At 43.6% G+C, this 18129-nt stretch overlaps 1 protein-coding gene across 11 annotated transcripts in view; it reads right to left on the reverse strand.

Moving 5' to 3' along the window:
* The window catches only part of NALCN (sodium leak channel, non-selective), a 345527-nt gene that overhangs the window by 138974 nt on the left and 188424 nt on the right, over nt 1–18129 (reverse strand). For all 11 annotated transcript variants that reach the window (XM_078853491.1, XM_078853490.1, XM_078853489.1 and 8 more), the window contains one exon: nt 8850–8981. In XM_078853491.1, the coding sequence (XP_078709617.1) occupies nt 8850–8981 (132 nt within the window). The remainder of the gene's footprint in view (nt 1–8849; nt 8982–18129) is intronic.

The following is an 18129-nucleotide window of genomic DNA, read 5'->3' on the forward strand; positions in this document are numbered from 1 at the left end:
TAAGTAAAGAATAGCTTTAAGTGAAAGCACTTTTGTGTTGTTCCGTTTGTGCCAGCCATCTATCGATTGGACGGCCGTGTCTCCCTTGATTTATATCCTGACACCACCTCTCACAGAGTAAAGTTACCAAGAGCTTTGGGTAGAAAGAACCCTGGATAACAGTAGAACCACTAAGCACTGAGGGTAGGGTGGAAATTAAAGATAAAGTAGGTATGGCCCAACACCTAAACAAATACTTTGCCTCAGATTTTAATAAGGGTAATGAGGAGCTTGGGTGCAGTAGCAGGGTGGCTAATGGGAACAAGGATATGGAGGTAGAAATAACCAATCTGCTTTCTGGGACCAATTTGGGGGCCTTGGATAATCTCCATATTAAATATTAAAGGGACTGGCACATGAAATTGCAAGCCCAATAGCAAGGCTTTTAATGAATCTATAAACTCAGGAGTTGTACCCTATGCCTGGAAAATTGAAAATATTGTACCTATATTTAAGAAAGGAAATAAAAAGTTTTTCTGGGAAACTACAGTTTAACCATTACTTTGACCTCAGTTGTATGCAAGGTCTTAGAACAAATTCTGAAAGAGAGAGTAATTAAGGACAGAAAGGTAAAGGATAGTTGGGATAACAATACAGCATGGTTTTACAAAAGGTAGATCATGCCAGACCAAGTTAATTTCTGTGAGAAGATAACTGATTTTCTAGACAAAGGAAATGCCGTAGTTCTAATCTACTTGGATTTCACTAAAGTATTTGATACAGTTCCACATGGGAAAATATTTAAATTGGAGAAGATGGGGATTAATATGAAAATCAGAAGGTGGGTAAGGAACTGGTTAAAGGAGAGACTACAATAGGTCATTCTGAAAGATGAATTGTTAGGCTGGTGGGAGGTTGCAAATGGAATTCCTCAAGGATTAGTCTTGGGGCTGATCTTATTTAACATATTCATTAATGATCTTTGCATAAAAAGTGGGAATGTATTAATAAAATCTGTGAATAACACAAAGTTGGAAGGTATTGTCAATATGGAGGAGGACTAGAATATTATACAAGAATATTTGGACAACCTGAAAAACTGGAGTAATGGATCTATTAATTTCATCCCATTCCTAAGTGTAAAGGTCATGCACTTAGGAATTAACAACAAGAAGTTTTGCTATAAGATGGGGATATATCAGTTAGAAATGACAAAGGAGGAGAAGGACCAGGGTGTATTGTTTGATTACAGGATGACTATGAGCTGCCAATGTGATACAATTGTGAAAAAGCTAATGCAATTCTCGGATGTAACACATGAGGTATTTCCTGTAGAGATAGGAAAGTATTATCATTATACAAGGCACTGGTGAGACCTCATCTGGAATACTGTGTGCAATTCTGGTCTCCCATGTTTAAGAAAGATGAATTAAAACGGAACAGGTGCAAAGAAGGGCTACTAGGATGAACTGAGGAATGGAGGACTGTGATGGGGTGGACTAGGTCCAGAGGCTCCTTGCTGGAGCCCTCAGTGTCCTGCCACACTTATCCCAGGAAAGGAGCAGTAGAGAAGTCCTCCAAGCAGTCTAGAGTGGCTACAGGGGAAGCAGCCAATCAGAGAGGCTGCAGGGAGCAGCCAATCAGGGCTCAGGAGGGCCATATAAAAGTAGCTGCGGGGCCAGAGATACTCAGTTCCTTGCTGGAGCCAGAGGTGTGTAGTGATGCTCCTGGCTGGCCAAAGGGAACTGCAGTACCCTGGACAGCTCAGTTGTAGCAGGGACCATAGAAGCGAGGAAGAGCACCTTGCTGGCTCCTGGGCCTGAACTTAGATGAGCTGAGGTAAGACTGAAGCTTTGGCGAAGGCTGGGGCTGTGGGGAAGTGGCCCAGGGAACTGAAAGCAGTGTAGTTAAAGGGACATGGTGGCACATGGCTGCTATTCTTAGGATCCCTGGGCTGGGACCTGAAGTAGTGGAGGGCCTGGATCCCCTCCATAGGCCACTGGGGAACTGGCCTACAATCAGACAGCGATAAACCCCGAGAAGGGGAACTGAACTACTTAATGGCCCAGCTGGAGAGCTGGGACCAGAATAGACCAAGAAAGAAAAACCATTGCCCCCAGGGAGGAAGCCCTGGGGGTATGGGCTGATACCAGGGCTGGGATTATTTAAAGACCACCGACACACTGACCAGATGTGGTGCTTGTGAGAGGTAGGTGCCATGCTCTTACATTTAGTACAAGAAGTGGGATTCTTCAGACCAACCCCTATCTGCAAGGGGCACAACATGGAAGAGGCATTCCACCTGTTAGTGGCAGGCCAGCAGCATCAGGGGGGCAGCAGCAACAGAGGACCCAGGCCTTGCTGATGCAATTAATGGAGAACCTGCAGGGCAACAGAAGGCCCAGTTTGCAGTGCTGCAATGGTGACAGGAGATCCACTCCGATCAGCAGGAATGGATACAGAGGAGGTTGGGTCACACCACACATGAGAATCAGTTGGTGACTGAACTGGTGGTCCATTGGTTCTGATCCTGGCAAAGCTTGGACTGGAAGATGACCCCGAAGCCTTCCTCTGGACCTTTGAGCAGGCGGCAAAGGAAGCATACTGGAAAGAGTCGACTTGGGCAGCCCGCATAGCAGCATTCCTGATAGGTGAGGCACAGGTGGTTTACTGGGTAAGAGAAGAGCAGGCAAGTTCCTACCCTGTGGTGAAGGCAGCCATCTTGGATAATCTGGGACTGACTCTAAAGGTGTACATATACAAGTTCTGGAAGGAATCGTTCCCGCAAGGAGCATGAACATGTGTAGTGGTGCAGAAGCTACAGGACCTGGCGATGCACTAGCTTTGTCCAGAGACCAGCTTGGTGGGGAAGCTCCTGGATCAGGTGATCTTAGAGCAATTCCTGAAGGCCCAATTGGGAGGGGCACAGAGGTGCATAAGGCGTTTCCAACTCACCTCAGTGAGAGAAGCAGTCGAGTGAGCTGAGGTCTACTTTGAGGCCAAAGAAGAGGAATGCCCAAGCTGTATGGTAAACTGAAAGAGGTTCACTAAGGGGCAACCCAAGGAAGCTTGCAAGGGGAAAAGACCCTGAGAATTCTAGATTCTCTGGGGGTGCACTATGACAGCAAGAGGTCTGGGGAGCCCTGCAGCCTATGGGAAGCACTAGTGGGAAAGAGCTAGGAAACCTGGAAGTCTTCCACAGGTATGGCCAGCCCTAACATATTAAAAAGGAACTGCCCAGTAATGGAATATTATTACTTAAACTATTGTTACAGTGGGACCAATCAGTGCAGATCTACTCCAAAGATTGGGGTGGCCCCACTGTTGGTAGTGACAGTCAGGCTGGAAGGAACTGTAGTTAAGGATCTGGTAGACTTGGGGTTCAGGTACACCTTGGTTCAGGAAAACCAGATTAGGGCAACTAGCCTGAACTGACACCTCCCAGTACATACCTCTTATGTACATGGAGAGACCCGAGTCTACTCCACGGAAGACTTTGGGCTGGAGGTACAGGCGAGAGAGCTCAACTCTGGGTCAGCATGGTCAAGGACCTCTTGTGGCCTGTAATCTTGAAGACTCTGGGTGGGTTACTCTGCCCTCATGCAGGAAAGACCAGGACAGTGACCCAGGACTGAGAGGGTTCTAGCCTGGCTGGGAAGGAAAGCAGAGAGGCTGGGAGCCAGAGTAAGGAGACCCCAGAAAAGATCCCAGAGTTGAGACCAGAATGCCCAAGACATGAGGAATCCACTGAGAAAGTGCCAACAAGAGTCGGACCAGGCCAATGTCTCCTGAGGGAAAGTTATTAACCAGCTGGTCTGGGTAGAGCAGAAGTTGACCCGGGTACAGGTGGAAGCAAAGAGGCAGAGGGAACAATGCTTGGATTTGCAGGAAGCATTGACCCAGGCCCAGAGGGAGAAGGCTCAGAGGGCACATCAGGAATACCATATAGACCTGGGCCCAGCAGGGTTCTAAGGGAAGCAGCAGACTGTGGGAACTCAGTATTAAATACCCAGTGTGCTAAGAACAGAGGCCCAGACAGAATCAACCCAGCAGAGGGAGGTGAAAGAGAAGGGCTGGGGTAGAGAACAGGACCCTTGGCTAGGGAAGGAAGTCGTGCAGGCAGGCTTTTGTGAGCTCTTTCCTAAGAGAGGATGACCTAGCAAAATGACTGGAGGCATCAGAAAGATCTCAAGTTCAAGAATGAACAGCTGACTGAAGATCTCCAATTCACTGAGAATGAACAACAGCGCTTGCTCCATGTGGTATATGGTTCTGACTCTCAGTTAGATGCTGAGCGTCTAGAGACCCTGAAGTCCAGAAGATGAAAGTGAAGAAAGGGACTGTGGACACACTCTCCAGGTAAGAAAGACCTGGGAAAGTAGACCCTGAGAGGCCAGGGCAGAGACTGGCTAGAGGCTCTCTGGATAGAGGGAGAGTCCTGATTGAAAGGGGGAAAAAGACTAATACAAACTCTCTAGGAGAAGAGACCTGAGAGAGAAGGACCCTGGTAGATCAGGGCACAGAGACAATTACTAGTAGCTCTCGGACAGTGAGATTTGGGAGGGAGAAGACCCTGCTAGAGTGGGGCAAAATATGAGGTAAGAAGAATTATCCTGTATAGAGCTACCACCCCAATCCTGTTGGGGAGGAGAGGACTGTGACAGGGTAGACTAGGCTCAGAAGGCCCTTGCTGGAGGCCTAAGTGTCCTGCCACATTCATTCCATGAAAGGAGTACTAGAGGAGTCCTCCAAGCAGCCAATCAGGGCCCCGGAGGCCATATAAAAGGCGCTTCAGAGATCGTCAGTTCTTTGTTGGAGCCAGAGGAGTACAGCTAGTGCTCCTGGCTGGCCAAAGGGAACAGCAGCACTACTGAGTGATGAAGAGCTCCTGGCTGGCCTGAACTTAGATGAGCCTTGAGGTAAGGATGAAGCTTTGGTGAAGGCTGGGGCTATGGGGGATTGGCCCAGGGAATTGAAAGCAGTGTAGTGAAAAGTTCTGAGGCTTGTGATGTGCAGAAAGTCAGACTAATTGATCATGATGGTCCCTTCTGGCCTTAAAGTCCGAGTCTACAATGTTAAGTGCCTTCCTAAACTGGGACCAATAATTGCAGACTGACTACTCTACAGTGCAAGCCCTACCTACACTGATACCGCTATTCCCAGAGCCCTGAAGCACTGGCTACACATTTGGCTCTGAGGTTGTGGGGTACCACATGCTCAGGGATGAGGGTGAACAATGCTGCCTTGGCTCCTCTCCACTGTCAACTCTTTCAGGACTTTGGTACCTCATTTTATTTTTCTTTGCTCCCATCTTTGTCTCACAACTGAGGGAAGCTTATAGCTCACAGAATTTAAAAATATCAGATATTAATTGTGGATCTAATATAGCAAGCATTGATAATGGAAACCAATTAATGAAATAAAGTTACCCATAAACTATTTAATTATGCACTCAAGTTTCAAATGTAGGTGTCTTATTTTAGGCACTTAGGGCTAGTGCCAAAAATGGACATGAACATCTAATTGTCACTTCAGGCACCTAAAGTGCGCATCACTGAGATCCTCAAAACCCTGCTGAGCTGCTGCCTAACCTTGGAGGTAACTAAAATGCCTAGGAGTCTGAGTTTCCACTGTTAAAAGCTCCCTAGCTGTGTATGTTTCTGCCAGTGAGCATGCACACAGCTGCCTCAGTCTAGGCACCTATTCAACCTAAGCCTCAGCAGGATCCTAAAACTGGGCATTCTCTGTGGATTCTAGTCTGGCTGGAGTTCTTAGAGAATACCTAAACCCATATCAGATGGCTGGAGGAGGTAGCTTCACTTATAACCTTTAGCACAGTGATTAGGATACTGACCCAGGATGTAAAAGACCTGGGTTCAGTTCCCTCCTTGGCCTGATGTAGAGCAGGGATTTGAACTTGGACCTCCCACCACTCAGCCATGCTCCCTAGGCTATGGTACAATCTGCTGTGCATGTGTCCTGTTGAAAATGGTCCAATGTGTATAAATAAAAAATTAATGCATTGGGCTAGAGTGAGAATGAATGACTAAATCTGGACCAATACATTATTCTATACCCAGTGGCTAGGGCACTCCACTAAGGGTTAGGAAACACAAGTTCAGATCTCTGCTCCACATGAAGCAGAGGAGGAAATTGAACCCAGTCTCCTACATCATGGGTTTACGCCACTCCCCTCTCCTCAGCATTTCCTATTGGCTAGCTTAGGTGCTGAGTGGCTCCCCACATAGCATGCTAGCTCTTTATGGATCCCATTCTTAGGAGTCTAACTCTCTACATAGACCCTAAGCAACTAACTCAGGGCTGTGGATTCCAATGAGTGACAAGGCACCTCAAAAGTAAGAGTTGGTAGGTAAGATCCCATGGGAAGCAAGTCTAAGGGGAAAACCATTTAAGAGTTGTTTCAGAGTAACAGCCGTGTTAGTCTGTATTCGCAAAAAGAAAAGGAGTACTTGTGGCACCTTACAGACTAACCAATTTATTTGAGCATAGGCTTTCGTGAGCTACAGCTCCATCGGGTGCATACTGTGGAAAATACAGAAGATGTTTTTATACACACAGACCATGAAAAAATGGGTGTTTATCACTACAAAAGGTTTTCTCTCCCCCCACCCCACTCTCCTGCTGGTAATAGCTTATCTAAAGTGATCACTCTCCTTACAATGTGTATGATAATTAAGGTAGGCCATTTCCAGCACAAATTCAGGGTTTAACAAGAACGTCTGAGGAACAGTGGGGGGGGGGGGAGGAATAAACAAGGGGAAATAGGTTACTTTTTATAATGAATCAACCATTCCCAGTCTCTATTCAAGCCTAAGTTAATTGTATCCAATTTGCAAATTAATTCCAATTCAGCAGTCTCTTGTTGGAGTCTGTTTTCGAAGTTGGTAGCTCTTCAAAGAGACAATAAGGGCACAAGAGCAAACTATCCCACCGTGTAGGAAAGATAGGAAGTATGGTAAGAGACCACCCTGGCTTAACTAGATGATCTTCAATGATCTGAAACTCAAAAAGAGTCCTACAGAAAGTGGAAACTAAGTCAAATTACAAAGGATGAATATAAGCAAATACGACAAGTACGTAGGGACAAAATTAGAAAGGCCAAGGCACAAAACAAGATTAAACTAGCTTGAGACATAAAGGGTAACAAGAAAACTTTATACAAATACATTAGAAGCAAGAGAGACCAAGGACAGGGTAGGCCCATTACTCAATGAGGGAGGGGAAAAACAATAGCAGAAAATCTGGAAGTGGCAGAGGTGCTAAATGACCTTTTTTGTTTCAGGTTTTCACCAAAAAGGTTAGTAGCGATTGGACATCTAACATAGTGAATGCCAGTGAAAACGAGTTAGGATCAAAGGCTAAAATAGGGAAAGAACAAGTTAAAATTACTTGGACAAGTTAGATGTGTTCAAGTCACCAGGGTGAAATACATCTTAGCTCTTCAGTCAGCTCTTTGAAAAGTCATGAAAGATCGGAGAGATTCCAGAGGACTGGAAAAGGGGAAAACATAATGCCCATTTATAAAAAGGGAAATAAGGACAAACCAGGGAATCACAGACCAGCTTAACTTCAGAACCTGGAAAGATAATAGAGCAAATCAAGCGATTTGAAAATACCTAGAAGATAATAAGGTGATAAGTAACAGTCAGCATGGATTTGTCAAGAACAAATCATATCAAATCAAATTCCTTTGCTTAGGTTTCTTTGACAAGCCCTCTGGATGGGGGGAAGTGGTAGATATTTTGACTTTAGTAAGGCGCCACATTTCAGGAAAGATGTGGAGAAACTGGAGAGAGCCTAGAGAAGAGCAACAAAAAATGATTAAAGATCTAGTAAACACTACCTATGAGGGAAGAATGAAAAAATGGGGTTTATTTAGTCTGGAGAGAAGACTGAGGGGGCATAACTGTTTTCAAGTACATAAAAGGTTGTTACAAGGAAGAGGGAGAGAAATTGTTGTTCTTAACATCTGAGGATAGGATGAGAAGCAATTGGCTTAAATTGCAGCAAGGATGGTTTAGGCTGGACATTGAGAAACTTCCTGTCAGGGTGGTTAAGCACTGGAATATATTGCCTAGGGAGGTTGAGGAATCTCCATCACTGGCAATTTTTAAGACCAGATTGGCCAAATGCCTGTCAGGGATGGTCTAGATAATACTTAGTCCTGCCATGAGTGCATGTGACTGGACTAGATGACTTCTCGAGGTCCCCTCCAGTCTTATGATTCTGCAACAGAATGCCAGCAGCATTAAAAGAATTATCCAGCCGCCTACAAAACAGCTCCTTTTCACCCTTTCATCATTCCAAAAGCACAGCCTCCACCTTCTCCAAAATTGCTATTGAATAATTTTTTCTGCATCATGCCCACAATGTCACCAAATTCAGGCTATTTTGAGTACTGTTCAGGCTATACTTAAGAACAAGATTACAGTTAATTATGTGCTTAAGAGCTTTCCTGAAGAGGGATGCTTTCCAGAATAAGGCCTGTATTTTACAAAGTATGTTTATTTGGTTTGAAATAAAAACAAGCTAAATTCTTCTGTCTGCACGCCTGTTGGTAAAAAAGCAACTTATCAGCCAGGCATTGCCTGAAGAGGTTGTACTCAAGTCTCAGTTCATTACCACTGACATTTTGTTTGAGGAAATTACCTTTCAGAAGGCTGTGTTTTTGTGTTTTTGTTTTTAAAAGGGCTGTCAGCCATTGTCAGATGGAGGAACTTGAACAATTTGCAAAAAAAATCTCAGAATGCTTAAGGGAATAAAGAAATGACAAGCTGCTTGACATTCACATAGTTTTCAAAATGAAAACAGTAGACAAACTATCTGGATAGCAAGCCCAGTAAACTCACCTCAGCTAGGTAAAATTCATCATGCTGTCTCTTGAAAGACTCTCCTTTGTAGTAATTACTAGCAGCGACAATGACATCCACTGCCACCATGCTCAGTATGAACATATGAAATATTGATGACCTCATCATTTTCTGTAGGGGGGGGGGAAACACAAACACACAAGCAGTATTTTCTATTAAAGAAGTAAAACTCTATAATTGAAATAATGTATACACAACAATTTATTATGTTTTTATAACTTGTACTCAATCACAATAGTATGTTGTGCAAAGCTTCATAAACTAATTGTAAATCACTGTTTATCTTATCAAATATATCATTTAACTTGAACTGGTTTATATGCAATGTCATTTTTTTTCAATTATTTCCTCATCAACTTTTATAAATTTCATTGTTTCCTATTTCCATTGTTTCTAATATGCTTTTAAAACACTTAGCTATATTTATTTCTAGCCATTTTTCCCTTTGTGAACATTCTTTATGATTTTAATATGGCTGTAACTGTTTCCTTGTTTAGGTGCCAGCATTATCAATATATGTCCACATAGCTCAAATGATACTAGTTACTACAACATGCCTAGCAGTGACAGAGCAGATATTCCATAGTTCTTTGGGGCTAGTTTGTAACCTTGCTCTCTTCCATGAGTAAGGGTGACGCATAGCTTATTCCCCTCTCTTCTTGGCCAGTTCCTTGCACTTCTCTCCACAACAGGAGCCACAAGCTGAATAAGGATTGTGACAGCCTAGGCCTTTGATTTCCAGAAGAATTAGACTGTTTTTATTCCTAGACACTTTCAGATTGATGAAGCAGTAGATTCTGAAGCTGGTTTTAGAATGCATAGGGCCTTTCCCCACAACTTTTACAATACTGAAGTTACAAATTGGACCCAAACTACTTCCCCTACAAGCTTCAACATGTTTGAGCGAAAGTTAAGAGAATAAAGACAAATGTACTTTAAAAGACCATGGTCCTGAATTCCTGTTTTCAGTGAGAGCTGAAGATGCTTAGTAGTTTCCATGATAAATTCCTTCAGTACCAAAAGATGGAATTGTGGCTGCAGTTTATCAATAAATGTATTGCTGCCAATAAAATTCAAATTAAATAGCCAAATATACTGATATATATATTAAATCACTCACAGACCATTCCTATATTAATTGTTCCAATAGAATCCAAGAGCCAAACTTTCACATATCCTTGCACGCACAATCACTTGAGCGTGCAGTTGTTACACTATCATTTTTTCCCCACACACTGTGGAATTTATGCTTGTAAACCTATTTTCACGAACTAACAACTCATCAGTTGCTGACATGTAAATGTTATTGCACATTGTGTTAACACAAACAGGTTGATTCAATTTGTCCCCAAATTTGTTTCTAAAAGTAGCTAGTACTGAATTTCAGGTAAAACCTCACTATGTATAACAAAGCCTGCTAGCCTTCCCTACCTTCTTTTAAAAATGTTGTGTGGCTGGATTTAACTTGCTTAAAAAACAGGTGCCCCAAAATCATTCTACATCTACACTTTTTACTAAAGCACTCCTGCCTCAGTTTCCCTCTACTTCAGCTCTGGGCCCCTTAAATCAAATCTCCACACCCCTCCTTGGGGATGGATTTATTAAAATAACAAAATCGATCTCAAAATCAAAATCTTCAGCACATCCAGCCAGTAAAGAGAGTCATTAAAAGAGCCAGAGGCTGCATGAAGGCAGGAGCAGTAGGCCTATGGGCACTAGAGCAGAAGCTGGCTGCAAAGGAAAGGCCAGGTAGCATCAGCCTGAGAGCTGGATGGGTATAGGGAAGCTGTAGCCATAGCAGGGGGATGGTGCACAGCACAATGCCCAGCAAGCAGGAGGTATGGGGTCAATTGCATGTGCACAGGAGCAAGATGGTGCCACGGAAATGGTATAGGCCTCTTGTTATTTTTACACCCCTGTTCTGGACTGCCATTTGGGGCTGGGTTGGGAACTGTTGGTTTGATCTTTTATTGTAGCAAACTTTTTGTGCCTAGATATTTGTGCATTTTTGTTTCTGGCTGTCCTACTAATACAAGTGACTACTTACTCAGAATCAGAGAGTGCTAATGGGACCATTAATGGACTATACCCCATAGAGTTTAGTGCCTGTGGTGCCCCTTTTCAACTAGATTGGCTTGTCAAAGTTTGGAATACTGGGGATGTTCAAGCTGGATGTAGAAATTCATGGGGTCTGGTATTTTATTTGTTGCAATCTTGTTTATTTACAAGGAATGTACAAAGTCCCCAGTCTCTGACCACAGAAGGAACCAAGAACAAAAGGAGCAGTTTCTTAGCTTACAGCCCTCAAGACTCTTTAGCTATCACCAGACCGAAAAGAGCTCTCTCCAGCATTTTTCAAGATCAGGTTATGCTTACAGGCTCCTGCTTGGCCTTCTCTCTCCTCTCTCTCTCTGTACTCATTGGTTCTCAGTTTTTGTGTGATCTCCCTTCATATATGCACACACACAACCAAACCTAAACTATACTCAGCAAAAAGCTTCTGGACAGGTTCATATACAGCTTTTGTTTCAGGTGGGGGGTTATGCTTACAATTACGTTAAGTGAAGGGTGAGTTCACACTTATCAATCAATCTCAATGGGATTTTCACTCAACCCATAACAAGATTTCCTCCAACTCATATGACCTGGAACTCCAACAGTGCTTGCCGGCAAGCTCACGGTATACACAGCATGCTGCCAGACACCCAGAGCACTCGCAGTGACACTGTACAGTAGAGCCAGTTTTACAAAATTTCTTAAGGGTTACAATAGTATGGCTTAGGATAGGACTGTAGGGGCTGAGAACAACTGATATTTATAGGCAGAATAACAAACTACTGTATGAAAACACTGGATTCATAAAGAAAGACCCATTCAAAGGACACTGGATGATTTCATTGCAAAGCAAAAAACAATCTTTTAGACATCAGATGAGACCCTTAAAGTTACAGGGCCAAATTAAAATGTGTCATAAGTGGGGGCAACTCATTGATCTGTGTGTGTGTGTGTGTGTGTATAGTACTAATTCAGTTGCTCCACTCAGCATTCACACGATCTTGTAATGGCATGTAGCATTAATGGCATGTAGTTTTCTTCTGACTTAAAATAACTGTCAGAGCCTGAGGACAACACTTCACCACCAGATTTTAAAAGGCAAGTTTTTGTATTTAAGTAACAGACCTAACCCTCTCAATCCACAAGCACAACTGCCATTGGCAGCAATAGTTGGTTTGAATTCTGAGTGAGGATAGTATGCAGTTCTTAGGGGCAAGTCAGGTTGGCATCTTCTATAAGACAGGCACAGCTAGCGTCCACTATAAGTACACCCTGTGAAACAGATCCCATAAGCTCACGACATTCTCCTTTTAGGTTCTGAAGTCAGTGGGAGTCTGTTGGGGCACAGGGGTCCACCCACATGTATCACAATGTAGGCTCAGGGTCTTACCTTGAATTTGTTTGGAGCATTTGAGGAAATTCCTTTCAGACTTCTTTTAAAGTAGGAAGTCTGAAGGAAGAACTGTTTTCCACTTGTAAAAATGTTGGCTTATTTGTTTTTTTGTTTTTGTTTGTTTTTTACCAGGACTGTAATAAAAGCAGGTGGGGTGAAATCCTGGCTCCTTTCAAGTCAATAGCAAAACTTCCATTGACTTCAACAGGGCCAGCATTTCGCCCCTGAAGTTTAAAGTTGAAATTTAACGAAGGTATAGTCCTCACTGAGAAGTTGTGACGTTGCTTGGAAAACAGTTGGCGGAAAGGATGAGATCACAGTAGCCAATGCAGGAAACGAAGGCTTGTAAGTTTTGGAAATGTGGAGAGAGTAAAAAAGTTGCATGTTTAGGATAGCACGATGGATGTGTGTGGGTCTTCAGAGACTGGAGCTGAAGATGATGTCAAGGCAGGAGCCTGAGGGAAGTGTTGCTGCCTGTGATGACAAAGAATGGGATAAAGAAAGGAGAACTTGTGAAGAAAGACTAGGAAATTGGGGCCATTTTAAGTTTGACATAAGAAATGCTCAAGAAGATGTTAAAGAGACATGCCCAGGTGAGAGATTGGACAATAGGCTACAGATCAGGAAGGGAGAGGTAGATTTGTGACTAACTGATGTAAAGATATTAGTAAAAGCCAGATGTCTGGATGAGTTCACCTAGGGAAAGGGAATAGACGTGAGCCAAAAACATGGGAAGTGGAAGAGGCAAGGGTCTAGCAAATGAGATGCTGCATCAATGGTAAGAGGAGGAGGAGGAGGAGAAAGAGGAGAGGATGGAGACACAAAAGCCAAGGGAGAGTAGGATGTTAAAACGGGGGTGTGTGATCAGACTTGCTCACCTGCTCTTTCCTATGAGGCTCTAATTCAGTTAATCTTTTCTTCATTCTCTTCCTCCGCCCCCGCCCCAGATTTCTGTCAGGGTAGGAGTTGGGCTGAGCGTAGCTGAGGGGCACGTGCCAGGAAAAGACCCCAGCACCTAGTGCTCCCACTGAGCCCTGGTAGGAGGCAACAAGAACAGGGAAGAGCAACCGGACTGGCAGCACAGTTCCACCAGAGGAGGCATGGGGAAGCCTGCTGAGTCCCGTCCTTTCCTCACCTGTAGCCATAGTTACCATGGCTTGACATTAGGTGTCTGCAACCTGCTCCGGTCCACACTGCACCAGCAGCAGGGAGGTGATGGGAGAAGTAAGTGGAGAAGGAGCTGTGAGGGAAGTGGGGGCAAGCTGAAATGGGTGTGGGAGCGCATGGGGAGTGGGAAAGGGGCCAGAGGTGATACGTTGGGCTCTGCCCCACCAGAATCTTTAAATTGTGCTTCTACCCCCCCCCCAAGAGTATGTGTCATCCCTGGCTGAGGATCAGGCCCAATGTTTTTGCATTTAAAATATGTTTGAAACATTATGAAATTGGTACCTTTTTGGTAACATTTTAAAAAATATGATGGGCTCTATTCATAGCAATATATGTTGTATACTGTATATGACTGAAGTACCATACGATATTCATTTGATTTAATAAATACATGATTAACACACAGACAACATAAATTTAGTGTACCTGAACCAGTTATATATTTTTATACATTTTATGTTAAAATTATACATAGATGAGATATTTTACAAAATATATGGATATATATACAATAAATATTTTTTCAATAACCCATATTTATTGGCCCAGACTTGACCACTATAGCTAAGGCTGCTAAACAGGATCAGTTACAATGTCTTGCTTTCATATTCTCATATCTCTGTGAAAAATTCATCTTCAGGGCAACATAGTCGCACATGGGGACAGATCCAGTTAATGGGCCTGTGGAAATTTACCCCAGCTGTTTGGTCTCTGTCCAAATAAGAATTCATTGTGTTTGTACAGTCTAGCACTATGGAGTCCTGGTCTATGACTAGAGCTCCTCAGTGCTACCAGAACACATGCATTCTAAATAGTATTAATAATATTTATTATTATATTTGTAGTAAGTTTGAACAAAATCCTTTCAGCAGTTTTTGTGTTCAGCATTAGTGCAGGAAAAAAAGTTCTCAATTTTAAACAAGTTATTGTCACACTTTATTTCCCCTGTACAGCAACTCAAAATTATTGTAACTCAAAAACACAGCATTAAACTGGTTTTCCCCCACAAAAATTTCAAACCAAAATGTTGGGAATGTTTGGTTTGAAATATTTTGTTCAAAATTTTTGAGGGAAATTTCAAATGAAACGTCAATGGCAGTTAGGCGCCTCTCACTTCTGTCTTCGTATACAGTGTAGTTGTAGCTGTGTTGGTCCTAAAGTATTAGGGCATGGCTACACTTGCGAGTTAGAGCGCATTAGAGCAGCCCAGTGACCTCTAACTCACGACGTGTCCACACTGGCAAGGCACGTAGAGTGCTCTGACTCCGCGGCTAGAGCGCTCCTGGTACTCCATCTCGGCGAGTAATGTTTGATGCACCTCCGCTGGAGCGCCACAGCGCCAGTATGGACGCCCTGGTCTGTTAATGCGCTCTCATCGGCCTCCAGAAGTGTCCCACAATGCCTGTTCTAGCCACTCTGGTCATCACTTTGAACTCTACTCCCCTGCCCTCAGCCAGGTTTGCTGTTTGCTCAGCCAGGCATGGAGTGCTCTCAGCGAATCTTTCCAGGTGACTATGCCTCCACGCACCAGGCGATCCCCAGTATGGAGCAATGCCGAGGTGCTTGACCTCATCAGTGTTTGGGGGAGGAAGCTGTCCAGTCCCAGCTGCGCTCCAGCCATAGGAATTACAATACCTATGGGCAGATGTCAAGGGACATGATGGAAAGGGGCCATGACAGGGACGCACTGCAGTGCAGGATTAAAGTGAAGGAGCTGCGGAATGCCCACCACAAAGCCCGCGAGGCAAACAGCTGCTCCGGTGCTGCCCCCACGACCGACCGTTTCTACAAAGAGCTGGACGAGATACTTGGGGGTGACCCCACCTCTATTCCGAGTACCACCGTGGACAATTCAGAGCCCAGTCCAACAAGGCAGGAGGAGGAGCAAAGCGGGAGTGAGGGTGCTGAGGAAGAGGAAGACACCCTGGCATCCCTAGATGCATGCAGCCAGGAGCTGCTCTCAAGCCAGGAGGAAGGTAGCCAGTTGCGGTGGCCGGTGTTTGGGGAAGGACAAACACCAGAGGAGGTTCCCGGTAAGTGGCTTTTATTTTGGGAAGGAAGTTATTCGGTGCGGGCTCTTGGGGCGAGGAGGGTTAGGGCTGCATGCATGCCTAGATGTGGACTAGCGCGTTGATGTGCTCTCTCACATCGCGGTAATTGGCCTCAGTGATCTCTTCAAAGGTCTCATCCAGAACTTGGGCAATGCACTTGTGCAGGTTGTTTTAAAACAAAAAAACTTCAAGTCCAGACTCCAGCGAGAAACTGCTGAATTGGAATTCATTTGCAAATTGGATACTATTAATTTAGGCTTAAATAGAGACTGGGAGTGGCTAAGTCATTATGCAAGGTAGCCTATTTCCTCTTGTTTTTTCCTACCCCCCACCCCCAGATGTTCTGGTTTAACTTGGATTTAAACTTGGAGAGTGGTCAGTTTGGATGAGCTATTACCAGCAGGAGAGTGAGTTTGTGTGTGTATGGGGTGGGGGTGTGTGAGAAAACCTGGATTTGTGCTGGAAATGGCCCACCTTGATTATCATGCACATTGTAGAGAGAATGGTCACTTTGGATGAGCTATTACCAGCAGGATAGTGAGTTTGTGTGTGTGGTTTTTGGGAGGGGGGTGAGGGGGTGAGAGAACCTGGATTTGTGCAGGAAATGGCCCAACTTGATTATCATGCACATTCTGTAAAGAGTTGTCACTTTGGATGGGCTATCACCAGCAGGAGAGTGAATTTGTGTGGGGGGGTGGAGGGTGAGAAAACCTGGATTTGTGCTGGAAATGGCCCAACCTGATGATCACTTTAGATAAGCTATTACCAGCAGGACAGTGGGGTGGGAGGAGGTATTGTTTCATATTCTCTGTGTGTATATAAAGTCTGCTGCAGTTTCCACGGTATGCATCCGATGAAGTGAGCTGTAGCTCACGAAAGCTCATGCTCAAATAAATTGGTTAGTCTCTAAGGTGCCACAAGTACTCCTTTTCTTTTTGCGAATACAGACTAACACGGCTGTTACTCTGAAACCTTCTTATGCTAACGATCTATTTACAATTATCTACAATCTATTTACAGAAAGAAGACCACTAAAAGAATCACTTGTTGAGCAAGCGATAGGAGCGTTCCAGTGACTGCCACGGACAGAAAGAAGGAACTGAGGAGGGAACGGGCTGGCAGGTGCCGATACACCGTGCTATGGAGGCACCACTCCAGGGGGCACCAGAGACAACCCAATGGATACCACTAGGGGAAAAAAGTCTTCCAGCAATGGTGCACGCAACACAGGCACGCTTATATTGGAATGGTCATGAGCAACACATCTCAAAGAAGAACAATCTCTTCTGCCTTACATTTTGCTTTGACACTGGGAGTTCCTCTCCCAGACCTGAAGAACAGCTCTGTGTGGTCAAATGCTTCTCTCTCACCAACAGAAATTGGTCCAGTCAAAGATATTACCTCACCGGCCTTGATATCTGTCTCTGGAAATATCTCCTCATTCATGTTTTAGTAACAGCCGGCTGGAGTCAGAACGGCCTGAATCTCAAGAGTTCAGGGCCAGATTTTCAAGTGTTCAGTATTCACAATTGCAAAGGCCCAATTTTCAAAAGAGCTCAGGACCTATTTACTCACCTAAGTAAGGAACACATTTTGAAAAGTGTTCAACACCAGAAGTTCCCACTGTGACATTCATAGCCAGATTGTAGAAAAGGGATCAGCACTCAATATACTGAGCTCTTTTGAAAATCTGGCCACTAATTTTGGTGCGTAAATGATTGCTGAGCTTTTTTGAAAGTCTGGCCCTAAATCTAGGCCCAAGTTTGAAAAAGAAAAAAATCCCAACCAATATTGGTGGCATTGAAGTTTGGCTACAGACTGGGGTTTGACTCATTACTAAGCCATATAACCTATGCTGATGTTCAACTACTTATTTATGACCTGATTTTCAGAAATGCAGGCATCTTTTCATGCTTTTGACTTGTGCGTGCAAACTCCAATATGTGCATATAGTCCTTATTTGCATGTGTGGAGGTATACTTGTCTCTGTAAAAATCAGAATTGGCACATGCATCAGAGTTTTGTATGTTCAAGGTTAGGCACATGAAACTGTGAGTGTGAGAACTTCTGCATATGCATTTTGCTAATCAGTCTCATAGCCAGGAAAAAAAATGGATTTTTCTTTTAATACAGTTGATATGTTGCTGTACGACCCCCGATTTTTGTGTTTCCTGCCTTTTTTCTTTTAACTTTAACATTTAATTAACCCAGTGTTTTATTGTTATAATATTAAGTTCCAATTTTATACTATTTTAGTATACTTTCACTTTTGATTATATAGTTATTATGTATTTAATTTTATATACGTAATATCAAATATATAATCAAAACTGAAAATATACTATAAATATTACAAAATTGGAACTTTTAAATATATAATCTGTGTGAGTGTCTATGACATTTATTTTTATTGTGCGATAAATAAATAAGCTGTGCTTTTTCGTTTTCTGACATTGTGTCTCTGAGTTCAACTACTTGCCTGTCATGAGTATTATTTGTGGTAAGCAGCTTTTCTATTGGCCTCTATAAGCCAGGTCATGCAATACGCCTAGGAGATCAATCACATTTTTCTCTCTCACATAACTGTGTCTTA

Source organism: Lepidochelys kempii, chromosome 1 (genome assembly GCF_965140285.1).
Source record: "Lepidochelys kempii isolate rLepKem1 chromosome 1, rLepKem1.hap1, whole genome shotgun sequence".
In the NCBI taxonomy this organism is placed as follows: domain Eukaryota; kingdom Metazoa; phylum Chordata; order Testudines; family Cheloniidae; genus Lepidochelys; species Lepidochelys kempii.